At 37.2% G+C, this 14,391-nt stretch overlaps 1 protein-coding gene across 2 annotated transcripts in view; it reads right to left on the reverse strand.

The window, feature by feature from the left end:
- Nucleotides 1–14,391, reverse strand: part of CHN1 (chimerin 1) — a 129,727-nt gene that overhangs the window by 38,210 nt on the left and 77,126 nt on the right. For both annotated transcript variants that reach the window (XM_081935447.1, XM_081935448.1), the window contains 2 exons: nucleotides 9,761–10,049; nucleotides 693–770 (listed from right to left, as the gene is read on the reverse strand). In XM_081935447.1, coding sequence (XP_081791573.1) covers nucleotides 693–770; nucleotides 9,761–10,049 — 367 coding nt within the window. The remainder of the gene's footprint in view (nucleotides 1–692; nucleotides 771–9,760; nucleotides 10,050–14,391) is intronic.

Below are 14,391 nucleotides of genomic sequence, written 5' to 3' on the forward strand. Positions count from 1 at the left end.
CAGAGATCTCTCCCTGATAATGGGGAAAATGTCATTTTTTAAAAACAGAAGTAGAATAACAATAGACTACAGAAAAATAAGTAAAGACCAAACAAGCAAAGCCTGTGTTCAGAGAACTGAATGACTCCTTAAGACTTTACCAGATTTAAGAGAACGGTTATAACAATGTGACATTTTCAATATTGATGATTAATTAATAGAGAGGAAAAAATAATTAGTAAGAAGGAAATATACAGATTATATCTTTCAGTACTCAATACTATTTTACAGAAATAAAGGTAATGAAGTGGACTGAATGTTTGATTAAGTATTAGGGGAGAAGTATAAAATCATCAACCAGGAACTCTGCCAAAATATTTCCAAATAGCTTGCATTTATAAGCAAGTGTATATGTATGTACATAGACACTCTCTCTCTCTCTCTCTCTCTCTCTCTCTCTCTCTCTCTCTCACACACACACACACACACACACACACCAGAGCAATATAGAATAGTTGTAGGAAATCAAGCTTGATGCCTTTAACTTAATATTATTTGTAAGACATAATATTAATATGAATTAATATAATTTCTGACTTGAATACTTTGTTCAGCATAGGGACAACACAGAGACATGCAAATACATTACATTTCTTAACAAGATTTCAACATGCGGCTGGCTAGAAACTTAATGATGGAGTTCAGCATCTTACCTTGAAACTGTGAACCTTCTCATATTTGGGAATGTGTTCGTTTTCTTTCAGAGTCGCTCTTCTGACAAGGGATGTCAGCTGCGAATAAGCAAAGAGTTTAAGAGGTTGCCAGATTGTCACAGATGACTTTTGCAAGCCTAGCCGCATTCCCAAGGCTGCTATCAATAAATCTCTTTGACGGCTCTCCTGTTTCAAGTTGTGAACAGCAACTCTATTAGCTTTTTGCCCTGACCAGGACTCTTTGGAGGGCATTTTAAAAGAGGCAGGAGAGAAGAATATCCCACACAGAGGAGGGGGGGAAATCACTGCACAAAACCCTAGCCTCCTTGGTACTTATTTCAAGTAGAACTAAAGCAAAAGAAAAGCAGTATCACCCGCAAGTCAAATTGTAGAGAGTCTTGTAGTGCTGATGCTACAGTTTCTTTTCATTTGCTGTTAGACTTTAAAAAAAAAGAAGCTTTCTAATTTAAGCTGGAAAACTTGTACGTCTGAACAGCAAGAGTCACTGTTAACAAAAGATAGCCCACAGTGTCTTCATCCATTTACAAATTCATGTTGTAATTGTCAAATAAGAAGGACTAGGCTCCCCTCTCTCCTATTCAACCATCCTGATAGTGATTTTGTATCAAAAGATGTTCTCATACTGCATATAATCAGTTTCCAGTTAATAGGTCCTTGCTAACCTCCGTCTAGCAAGGGGGCTGGGGGGAGGAGGTGGGCTTATGCTGGCAGGAATGTATCAGGATTGGTTAGATTAGAAGAATATGTCACCAATGAAAAAGCAGAAGAAGAATTTAAGCAGCATGCCACTCAACTCTCTCATTCCCCCTCCCACAAAAGGCTATCTTGCTCGCTCAAAAGAAAAGGAACAAAAAAAAAAATCATCAGGATGATTATGAGAAATAAATGAGTCATACATCATTAGAAAATGGCATCTCTGCCATTTAAAGACTGAGATCGCAGTACACTTTTTTTTCCAGGCATTAACACTACAGAGCTAGCTGAAAAGCTTTGTATGATGTGGATTTTAAATGAAATGTGATAGAACTATTCTTAGCTTATTCATAGCTTCACACATGAAGTCATCTCCTCTGCTTTGTTTACAGTATACCCATTTTATGACATTCACAGCCCTTTCTTGCACTTCACTTCGTCCTTTTGTTATATAAAAAAAGTACTTCGCCGTGGTTTTCCTAGCCATTTATATAACTATTCTTAATGCATTTGAAAGAATGGGAAAGAAGGAATCCGGCATTACTTGCTATATATTTAGCCAAACTAAATATATAAAAACGACCCTTGACTCAAATTCCCCAGACTTGTCAATAGGTTCCGAGGTACTCAAAGGGAACGCTATATACATTTCCAACGAGCTGAAAAAGAAAGGGTAGCAGCATGATACTTTATTTTGCAAGCAAGCAAAAGAAATTAAAATAGCCTACAAATGGGATGATAATAAAGAAAGGGTTAGATCTTATGGAAGCTGTAATGCACAGAGATCCAAAAGACCAACTGGGCAAACAGAAATGAGTTCTTTTTGTTACAATGTGGTGACTAAATGAAAAAAAAAATCCCCATGTGGTTCTCAGAGCTTTGTCTTGCCAATAGGATTCTTATGTGCAGACACTGATCATGGTCAGTCAGAGGCTTCTAATCATGCAGAGTTAATCTGCTTTTGTCAGATGATACTTTTTTCTCATTGTAAGACGCTGCTCCCAGACTACAAAGCAGAAAATGATGCAATAAATCTCTGTACTCATGTAAACACCAAACACACTCAATTGAGATCACATTTAAATAGCATATCTATCTCTAAATTAATCCTTGTCGCCAAGAATAATTGTAAGTGGAAGTCTAAGGATTTGTCATTCATTAATTCTTCATCTATATCCAAGAATATACTGATAGGCATTTCTGGACCATTTACAACTAATGTGGTATAGTATATAAAGCACAGCAGAGCGAACGAATTTCAAAAAAATGAGCAATAGAGGTAGTTCTTGATTTATGACTGGAATTAAGCATGGGATTATAGTTGTAGGTTGTGGCAGTCATTAAACTGTCACCATGTGATCATGCTTGATTTGATGACATTTTTGTGGCGTCCGTTAAATGAACTCTGCTTGTCATTAAGCAAGCCTGTTTTCCCCAATGGGTATTTTTTGCTGGCAACTGGAATTAAATGCCAGCTTCCAGCAAAAATGGGCCCAAATCAGAGTCATGTGACTATGGGGCACTGCAAACAGCTGTAAATGCAGGCCAGCTCAAAATGTGATGGCATGACCACAAGGGGTATGTGGCCACTGGATCATTGAAACCTAGTCTTAATGGCTCTGGACGTCCATCGTAACTTCAAATGTTTGAAAGGTCTGTATGATTTAATATCTGTGAATTGTGAAATCTCCAATCAGTTCTGCAACAAAATTTCTTTATTTTTACATGATACATGGACAATCAGAAGAATTCAGACCTCCACCATAATAGAAGGGACACTGTCTCTTTTCAGATGGTATTTGTTATCTAACTTTTTTAAAACTTTATTTTTTTCAATTGACCCCTTGATTAATCAAATGCAAATATTAGAAACTTGTATATTTGTATATATAAACTATTTGGGTGCAGCTGAGTGTAGAAGTGTAGAAGCATATTTATGGATTGCATGTGATGCAGACAGAATATCATGGTTAAAATAGAATAACAGAGTTGAAAGGGACCTTGGCGGTCTTCTAGTCCAACCCCTTAGTCCAACTCCTTTCCTGCTTAGGCAGGAAACCCTAACCATTTCAGACAAATGGTTATCCAATTTGAGTTGAGTCTCCAGACACTGTCCCTTAACCTCCACTCATTGTTCAAAACATCTGATTAGCAGCCTATGTGCACATATCCTAATGTCTGATCAATCTGAATGTCCAGTATAGAATTCCTTTTCTGTAAGACGTAAAACTCATCTTTCATCTGTGGTAAAAATAGAGATCAGTTGTAATAATAATTTCTCTATCACTTTCATACTTCTATCCAGCTCCGTACATAGTTTCATAAAATTGCCCTGATTTTTCAGGATAATACACTATTTTCTAATTTGATAAATAGGAACTAGCAAATTATTTTGCTAGGTATTTATGTAATTGGGCTGCATGTTTTAAATTACTTAAAAATATCTTAAGCAACTTTATAAAATATTTTGTTAGGTTCCTTAATTTCCATGGCAAAAATTACGGTATGTTTATATTTTGCTTGTTTTTTCCTTTCTGTTTGTTTAAATATGATTATCTTCAATCATATTTTATCTTATTGGTAGAAAATGTTTTCTGAATTCTGAAAATTAAATATAGAGAATGCTAAAAAAATTAAACTCAACAACACCCAGTAAGGAAAGACTGCTCTTTCATCAATCTAGGAAAGATTGGTCCAAAGCTAACCAGAATTTGCTCCACTTTCTCACAAGAAACATACAAGTTTTGAGTGGAATTTTTCTAAGATGAAGCAATTCACTGTTACCGAGACTTCCCCATGTGTATTACACCATAGCTAAATCAGATTCCTATGAAACAGCATCTGAGCCTATTGAATCTGCAGAACAAATGGTAATTGACAAAAGTCATAATCTTCTCTTCTTTTAGTTAGTAGGGGTCTCTCTTCAAATTTGGTTCCACCCTGAAGCTGAATATGTCATGATAGGCTCAACCTCATGCTGCTAAGTAGATCATGAGAAAATCAAGTTAGAAACCAGAACAATGTGTTGGTGAAAGAGTGTGGAATCTGTGCCCAAGATTTAAAATGTCTGTGACTGCTTCGTGGGGATACTTTTCCTTTCCAGATCCATTTTTCAAACATTTTTGCCCTTGAGCCAATGTTAGGTTCTTAGTAGTTACTCCCAAGATGATCATCTCTATTTATAAACTCTCTTGAAATCTGGTTCAAAAAAAAATGAGATTACACAAGATGTCTGAGGGTAAGCCACAAGGTGTGAACAAGGCTTGGAAATAATTCAGAAATAATTTGACTTTATAGCAAAAGCCATAAACAAGAAAGGAGGTTGTAAGAAAATTCTGGCAGGATGGATGCGTACATGCAAGAGATAGAGAGAGAGACTCTCTCCCGCCTCTGTATGTACAGTATGTACGTACATATATGTGAAGCTTCATTAGTTTGAAACAATAAAAGTGAACAGTTCCTGGTTTTTTTGTGTGTGTGCTATAATTTCAGAAATTGAAGATGATATGAGATGGGCGAGGTTTTTGGACTTTAGAAATAGAAATGCAGCAGTTAGTGCTTTATGTATGTATGCTAGCCCTAGAACAGTAATTCAATCTAGACTCAGTGTAATTTTGAAAAATTAATATTTCATTCAAAAGGAAAATATTCCTTATTACACCTATATAACATGGCAATTTTAACACAATCATCTTTTTTTTTATTAAACAAAGTTTTATTGGTTTTTTTAGGTAATAAAAAAAATGGGATAGTGGAAAGGTTACAAATTTTGGCAGTTGCAGTGTGCGGCAGGTGTCCCCTCCCTCCATACTCATAGTATACATTTACACAAAGTTCAATACTAAATAGCAATATATAATCAGCATGTAAATTCAGTTAATGATTTCAATCAATTTATATCAAGCAGATTTTCTTACTCATTTTTGTGATCTGAGTTTTCTCGGTATTGCCCCTTCTTTCCCCGCCAGCAGAGCTCCGCCCCCCCCCCCCCGTGTCCTGTGTGTCTGTTGTGAGATCATCTGGTTTATCTAGGAGTACTTTATTTTTTTCCATAAAGGCCTGTGCCTCTATGGTTGTATTAATTCTAACTCTTGTGTCCTCCCAGAATATTAACATACCTTCAGGCATCAGCCATCTGAACCACACCCCCTTCTGGTAAAGTTTCTTCGCTAATTGCGAATAGTTTTTCCTTTTCTCCCTCACTTTCTTGGGGATCTGTTTCAGAATGGTTATTTCCCTATCTTGGTATTTCAAAACTTGCCCCCTTTGTGCACTCAGAATTTCATCTCTTGTGGTTTTTCTGAGAAATTTAATGTGTACCTCCCTGGGTACAAACACAATCATCTTGAATGTTCAGAAATCAAGAAAGCCATAGTAATGTCCTCCAGTGAACTCTTACAAATTAAACATGGGAAATGGGCTTATTATTAAAAAATGCCATGAAATTTAACAAATCTAACCGTCATCCTTTCCTGTGAAGGTGCTTCACCCATATCAAATTTTTGTAGTGTTTTTCAAAAGCGTATAACCTTAACTAGGATAACATATTTGTATTGTAATTAAAATGGTTCAGGTAAAATTGTTTTGTCCTTGAATATTTATAATTAGTCAGTTAATTTATCATTTGCTAGTGAGTCTTCCCCAAATAAATGCATAAAATTATCCATTCTGTGTTGTATGAAATTGTCATTACGCTGTCATTTTCATTCTGCAATGAAACGATCTAGTTTTACCAACAGCTGTTGTTTTAAATGATTATATCTTAAGTTGTCATCAACCAACATGATGAAGGATTATGTCCTATTACTTTTTTTATAAACAGCAAGTCAATGATTGCCTTCCATAGACAGATTCTACTGCCTTGTGGGAATGCAGAAGGTCATATGCTCTGAAAAGAATCCTTCCTGTAACATGGGAAACTGATGCACTTCATGTCAATAATATGTTGCCTAGGAAGGACTCACTGGAGAAGAGTCTAATGTTGGGAATGATTGAGGGAAAAAGAAGAAGGGGATGGCAAAGAATGAGATGGCTGGATGGAGTCACTGAAGCAGTCGGCGTGAGCTTAAATGGACTCCAGAGGATGGTAGAGGACAGGAAGGCCTGGAGGAATGTTGTCCATGGGGTCGCGATGGGTCGGACACGACTTTGCAGCTAACAACAAAAATATATGGTACAAGAAGCAACTGCACCAACCATCGTGCCTATTGAGATATCAATATGGAATGGCCACTACCTTCTCTCAAATAATTATCTCTATACTAGAATTTCAAGGGGACCAGGTGAGAGCCCGTATAATATGTTGATAGGCTCTTAAATACCCTTACCTGATGGAGGGGTTAAAACATTTGGCTCTTACGGATGTCTGATATGTAATTGATGGATCAAATACTTTGGTCCCAAAGAGCTTGAAATTATATTGGGAAACTCTGTACGTACAGAAGGTATCCTATTGAAGGGTCATGCAATAGGGCGCTGTTTTTAAAAGAAAAGAGCATGAACAAGAATTGAATGTTGGCCTTTCCTACTCCAGTACTCTGGTTCTATTTGAAAGCTCTATGTTTTTGTAACAAATCAGATTTGGGCAACTGCTTCTTACCCCATCCCACTCTATTCTGGCTTTAATCCTGGAAAACAAGTGATATCAGAAAGGTATTGGCAGCTGAATATTTTTTTTTCCTTCTTAAGTGGCAGCATCCCTTTTGTCCCTCTTATTTCTCTGAATAAGAACCAGCCAGATTAAACTCTACAGGAATCCAGATCCAAGGCGGACTTTTCCTAGGACTCAGCACTATGCTAAACAGGGACACACACACACATACACACACACCTGATCAGCTTCATCCTCCCCCAAAGCCCCGTTTGATGAAGCAGATTTTCTCTTGAAGCAGCTGACAAACAGTGCAAGGCTGATTAGACTGCAAGGTGCTGCAGAGTTGGAATGTAAGTAGCTTCAAAGATAAGGGTGCCTCATAATTAGCTAACAGGGTTGGGCAGAGCTTTGACTGAGTCTTCACTTCGGCAAAGCTTTGACTGAGACATCCCTTTGAAGCAGCTGGCAACGCAACATGCCTTCTGCTTCTAAAGACGGAAGGAAAGATATTATGTGGCTTTGTTTTTGTGATATTTGGATGCTCGAATTGCTAGTCAAAAGAACGCAGCACTTGGGCATCCCCTCTCAAGTTATGCCCCGTTGTCAAGGAGCAATAATTTTAGGGCCAAAGTAGACAGGTGTTGAGAAAATGTAGATAATTTGCAGAAATAAGCAAGCCTGCTTTAAAACACATTTTAAAAAGTTATTTAATAACGGAGAAATTGTTAAAAGTCAATATGCTAGCCAAGTATCCGTGTTATTTATATCTCCCTCATCAGTTAGATTTCTAAACCATCAAAAAGATTTAGTGGTAGTAGTAGAACAAAAGAAAAAGGGCAAGGTCTCTACAACAAGGAGGACCTGCAACAGCTTCCTACAAACAGCATGCTTGAATGTTTCCAAAGCATTTGCTTTGTTCCTGGAAGTACCAGAGAAATAACTAAGACTCTCTCTGTCCCTCCCTCCCGCTCTCTCTGTGCTGTGTGTGTATATTGTGTGTGTGTTATGTGTGCGTGCGTGCGTGTGCGTGCATCATCTCAATGATGCACTGTGTCAGCAGCACCTCTGAAGCGCAAAATTCCTTGTGAAAGCAAATTTTGGGCACTTCCACAGATCTGATTAATTACATCTGCATGATTTTGAAAGATCATCTTCCCAATTATGAAGGTATCCAGATATCCAGTCCAAAAGAGCTTTTTTCTGGTCCATGATGTAAGCCAGGTGTGTCAAACTCATGCTGTCACATTGTCGTCATGTGACGTATTGAGACTCCCCCCCCCTTTCGCTAACCTGGGGGTGGGGATGGCCAGTGTGTGACGCATACAGCCCATGGGCCATGAGTTTGACACCCCTGATGTAAGTCATTTCTTTTGGGTGCTACTCTGGTCTTCTTCCCTTTTTAGTAGAGTAGCCAAAATACAATACAATACAATAGCAGAGTTGGAAGGGACCTTGGAGGTCTTCTAGTCCAATCCCCTGCCTAGGCAGGAAACCCTATACCATTCCAGACAAATGGCTATGCAACATCTTCTTAAAGACTTCCAACGTTGGGGCATTCACAACTTCTGGAGGCAAGCTGTTTCACTGATTAATTGTTCTAACTATCAGGAAATTTCTCCTCAGTTCTAAGTTGCTTCTCTCCTTGATTAGTTTCCACCCATTGCTTCTTGTTCTACCCTCAGGTGCCTTGGAGAATAGTTTGACTCCCTCTTCTTTGTGGCAACCCCTGAGATGCTTCCCTTTCTTTTGTCTTTTAATTGTTTAACCTTAGTTGTAATATCTGGCTAACACTTTTTATTCTGCATGCTGTAGTTTAAATACAGTGGGCAACCTCTGGGTGTTTCATTGAATTGGAAGCAGAATGAAAAGAAAGAAATGCTGGGATGGAAACTGACACTTAACTTAATCTTTTGTCTGGCCTGGGAAGTGGCTCTACTTGTCAACCAGGTTGCTGAACTTATTTATTTATTTGATTTTTATCCCACTTTTATTACATTATAAGTAACTCGAGGTGGCAAACACAGATAATACTTTCCCCTCTGGTTCTGAAGCTCTGCCCCACCCCACCCCCTTGCAGTTGTGCGACATCATTTCATGTGCTCAGCAACCAGCCTGTAATTTACAGCTGTTTGCGGTACCCCACATTTTTTGCCAAAAATGTCCCATAGCAGACACGATGGGTTTGCTTATCAACTGAGAATTCATTTAATAACAATGGTGATTTGTTTAATCACTGCGCAAAAAAAGGTCATAAAACTGGGTCAGTCATGTGATGTCCTGCTTTATGACCATCACGACTCACCACTGTAATGAGCAGACACTATTATGGCTGTTAAAACAAAAGCTACTGTATTTGCAATTTGCTTCTAAAAATTCTTGTTTTGAAGCACCATCCTGTTGCATCTACTGTTCTTTGATGGAAAGCAAATAGCAGTATTAGTTTTCCTTCATGATATTGGACACCTTTACTTCTACTATTTTTTAATAAGTGGTGTTATTAAAGTCAGTTTCTGTCAATATCCTATGCTTTTAATAAAACAGTATTAAAGGGGAAAAAAGAATAAGGAAAACGTAGCTTTTGTGATTAAAAAAGCAGCAGTCAGAATGAACAGGGTTTTTTCACATTCTTTTTATCATCTGATTACATATGTATATCTTTCATCCTCAGTAACCTGCAGGAGAATTTACTGTCTTTCAGATGAATTAAATGATGAAATATTTTTAAGACTTGGAAAAGTATAACTTTAAATGAATTACTTACTCTTTTTTCTACTATGTCATTGTCTCCCGCAGAATCTTTCCCATCAACCATATCTCTCACAGCCACAGGATGCTTCTTGTTTGCTGGCTCTCTGTTTAAAGTTGTATATCCTATGTGTTCATAAATTGGATTTATGGTCATCTTGGCAATGTATTCCGCTGCCTTGGTTTCAATATAAAGGGTGATCAATCCATCTGTCACCAGGTCGTGGATAGACTCAAAACGTTTCTCTCCAACAAAGTGTTTTCCATCATAGTAGAGTCTGAAGTTTCTAGTTTGATTTCCAAATCTGCCTCAATGGAACAGAACAATACATATATACATTAAAAATAGACAACTCTGGGCATATTTTTTTTTAAAAAAAACTAAGGCTAGTACATTCTCTTTATGGTTTTTGTATGCAGGATACAAAATGGTTAGTCATTGCCCTCAATCATCAGCTTCTGCTACTTTGTCCAAATCAGAACCTCATTATAATCATAGCCCTAAAGTCAGAGAGATGTTTGGTTCTGAAAAGACGTGATTTGTTACTTAATGGGCTTGAAGAGAAATTGACATGTGTTTTGTTTTTCAGTAAAGGGAAACACTGCCATAATGGAGATTTCTTTGTTGCAAAATATTAGTGCTAAAAATCTTATGTAGATCTATATGTTTAACCCTGTTGTCTCTTTATAGGAAAAGATCATATAGATGGGGTCACGTTCTGGCAGTGTGTTCAAAAGCAACATGCTGTAACAGACTGTTCGTGGGACAGTCTAGGCCAGCGATGGCGAACCTTTTCAGCACCAAGTACCAAAGAGGGAGAGAGAGCGCACACACGCGCAGGCGCACGTCTGGGACGCAACTTGGAAGAGGAGCTTCCCAGGGGTCATGTGCGTGCCAGAAAATGAACTTCTGGTTAGGCCAACTAATCTTCCAGTTACTGGTCCGCATATGTGCCCGCCGATAAGCTGGCTGGCGCGCATGCTCACGCTAGAAAACAGAAGACCAGCTCTTCCAGTTTCCAGCACTGCCACATGCATGAAGGCCAGCTGTTTGTCGCATGTGCATGTACGCCAGAAACCCGAAAGGGGAGCGGGCGACGTCGTGCATGCCACTTTGGGCATGAGTACGATAGGTTCGCTATCACAAGTCTAGACCTATGTAAGCTTATTGAATAAATTTCTCCATTTGGACATAATATGCTTTTGAAGCTCTATCAAGAAATCTTATTCAGATTTTCATTTGTATTTTAAAAGAATCTGCAATGTCTGTAATACTAAGGCAAATATGATTGAAACTTTCAAGCTGATTTCCAAACCTGAGCTCAGTAAATGTAGCCAACATCCAAATCATGAATGCACAATTTCATCAGCTGTTGATACAGGTGATGTTGTTAACCCATTAAGCTCTGTGTATATCAGTGTGCATGTGCCCCTGTGTTTTCATTAGTTCATCAGCTCAGATCAAACAGTTGTATATTTTCACTGAAAATATATTGGGGAGATGGTTTATATTTCTCCTTAAGAAATAAATCAATATTTTTTAAAAAGAGAGAAACGGGCACACAAATTTGCTGTGATTTTCAGATTAAAGATTTAGATTTTTAAGAAGATAAAAATGGATTTGGTAAAATAAACTATGTCAAACCATTAATCTATTGGAAAAGACATATGTCTTAGAAGACATGGCATTGAAGGACAAGTATTCGACTGTGGTGTTTGGAGACTCTTGTCTCCAAATATGATAGCGTATTTGTTTTGCTATCCATATTGGTTATATCGATACACTTTTGCATATTTGTCTTTATGCTGAGTCACCCAGAGTTAGACTGTGTCCTGGTTGAATAAAATAAAATAATGAAATAATAAAATAGATTGCATTAGCTTCCCAATTTCTCTCAGTTGATGTTTCCACCCACCGATACACTATTGGTTTGCATTAAATTAATTCAATGGATTAGAATCTATGATAAATACACGGACATGTACATATAAGTATATTAAATGTACTATAAAATATAGATTACTACTGGTATTATTGACAAATTTTCAGCATGATTAATACCAATCAGTTTTCATCATATTTTATCTGAATTAATTTAAGAAAGGATTTTTTTGCCACCAAGAAATGTAACTATTCCACATTTAGAAAACTTATGTCACTTAAGAAATGTAGAAGCATTGTGGCAGTTCTATTTATTACACAGAAATGTAAGTATATATACCGGTAATTGTATATACTTTATATAGGTAATAAGGATTGTTAAAAATATCATCGCAGAAACATATCAAAGAGCTTGACATTGTCTTCAAGACATTTTCAATGAACACCTTGTATGTTGATTTCCAAGTTAAAATGAATATCTTAGCTGTATTAAATTTTTCTTTCAATTGCTGTCTGGCTTTTATAGCTAATCAAAAGAATGAACAACTGTCCATAAGTTAGAAAATGGCATTTTGGCTTTAAAAAATTGAGTCCTTGGATCTTGAGTTTCTGATCAAGCAGTGGGAGTCAAAAGGATTTAGAGACCAATAATGTGATTGCCAAATTCCTTTTTATTTCAATAGAAAAGAGCAGAGTGTAGGGTGAAATGACAGCAGAAAAAGCCTGCCAGAAGAACAGAAATGAAATGTTACAGTCTCCTCCCACCAGTGATTCTAACTGGGGAGAAAATTGACCATAGGATGGGAATAAAAGAGAGGAAGTGCTTCGTATTTCTCCTGCAAGATTTTTGTTTTTGTAAGATATGGCTGTAACTTGTATTACTAAATGCCATGAAGACTGGAAAGTAGGAACCTTGAGGTATCCCCCCCCCCACCTCAATATTTCCCTATAACACAATAATTACATCTGAGAGAGGGAGGGAGGGGGGAGGGAGAGACGGAGATGAGAGAGAGGGGAGATGACGTTTTATGGTCTGGTCTCTCAACAGAGTGGCTTAGTCAGGCTAAGAAACAATTTACCCACTCTGGCTGCCCCAGGTATAGATAATGAATAATTACTTGTCGTGCTTTCAACAAGAGGAAGAGTTACTGTTGCTCATTTTAATACTGATGCATCAAAAGGGCTTGGAATGTATTCCATGATTACTAATTGGGGTGCACATAAACATGGATTATATGACATACAAAAACTGACAGATTTAAGTTCACTTTGCTATTTCAAAAATATAAGCTGCATTTTGTATACTTGGGTTTATTCATATAATTATCTTGTTCTACATGTCTAATATATATAAAAGTATAATTTAGACAGTATTTTATGTACTAGTTTACTTTCAGTTGATCATAAATAGAAATATAAACTTTAAGAAACTTATTTGTTGATTTGTCAGTTTGACAATCTGGTGAAAACTAAAACTGAAGACAGAATAAAACAACATGATAATGAGAGAGTTATGTACTGCATTACATTTTTTTCATATTTTATATGATATTGAAGCACAATAGTTAAGAAAGGGGAAAAACTAGACGATTCATTGCACAAAAAGTGTGGTATTTTTATGATGTCTCTTCAGTTTTATTTTCTGAGCTATCCCTACAATCAGCAATTTATTTGGTTCTTTTGGCCAAAATCAACAAACATTAACAGTTGCTGCTGCTTCTGCAACAAGAGACCTTACTTTTATCCCCTTGATAGACTTTTAATACTGATAATCCAAGTACGTATTAGGACAAGTTTCTCTACTCTTTCATATTTTCGTGGCTGTGTACGGTGTTAATGTTTTTATATAAATGCTTCCCTTACAAATGATAAGAAAGCATTTGGGAGGAATAAAGTGGGAGGAATAAAAGCTAGCAACATATGGTAAATTTGTCCTATTATGTTCATTAATGTAAAAGAAAACATTTCATTTGAATGGCATTTATTAGGTATCTGATAATTATCTATTAATTATATTTAAAGCACAAAAGTAGAGAAATTCTCCTGAAAATCTGAAGTACATATATGTGAAAAATGTGGGCTTCTTTTTTTTTGCTAGCTGTAAATGAATTCTACATTTAAAATTACTGCTATACCTAACCTGAGTTCTTACTTGGTACCGAGAAAAAATACAGTGGAACACTATAAAGCTGCTCCCACTAAAAACAATCATTTTGCAATATCAATTAGTACCACGTCAAGGCCTCATACACAGTCAGTTGGAAGAGCAAGAAGCAAGTGTCCAGACCAAGTTAGGTCAAAGTCAGAGAGACCAGAGGCAGACTTGTAGATGAGTAAAGTAGATAGGTTCCAAAAGTTGGCAAACTAGGGGAGAAGAATAGAATGAAGGATGTCACAAAATTCTGTAGAGCTACTCTTGCAAATAACTTAACCAGGCTGAAGATCCAAGCCTGAACCCACAAGTATATGCTGGCAGTCAGTTTCCTGTCGGTAGCCTCAATCACATGCCGTGGCTCAGCTTTGATGCGTTCTACCCAATCTTCCGTTGTGGTATGTCACAGCTGCAAAACAAGTATCCAGCCAATAGGTTTTTCTGCTTGAGAGCTTCCTTAGCAGGCATAAGAAAAAACTGGGGCTCTGTTGCTGGGGTATTCTTTGGTTTGAGTCCCTTGGTGCCTTACAGTCCAATTCTTTTCATTTGTGGGTACTAATTACAGTATTTCCTGGCAAAAATACTAGAGGAAAATGATGTTGCCAAAACCTCA

Source organism: Natrix helvetica (genome assembly GCF_964273705.1).
Source record: "Natrix helvetica genome assembly, chromosome: 1".
In the NCBI taxonomy this organism is placed as follows: Eukaryota; Metazoa; Chordata; class Lepidosauria; order Squamata; family Natricidae; genus Natrix; species Natrix helvetica.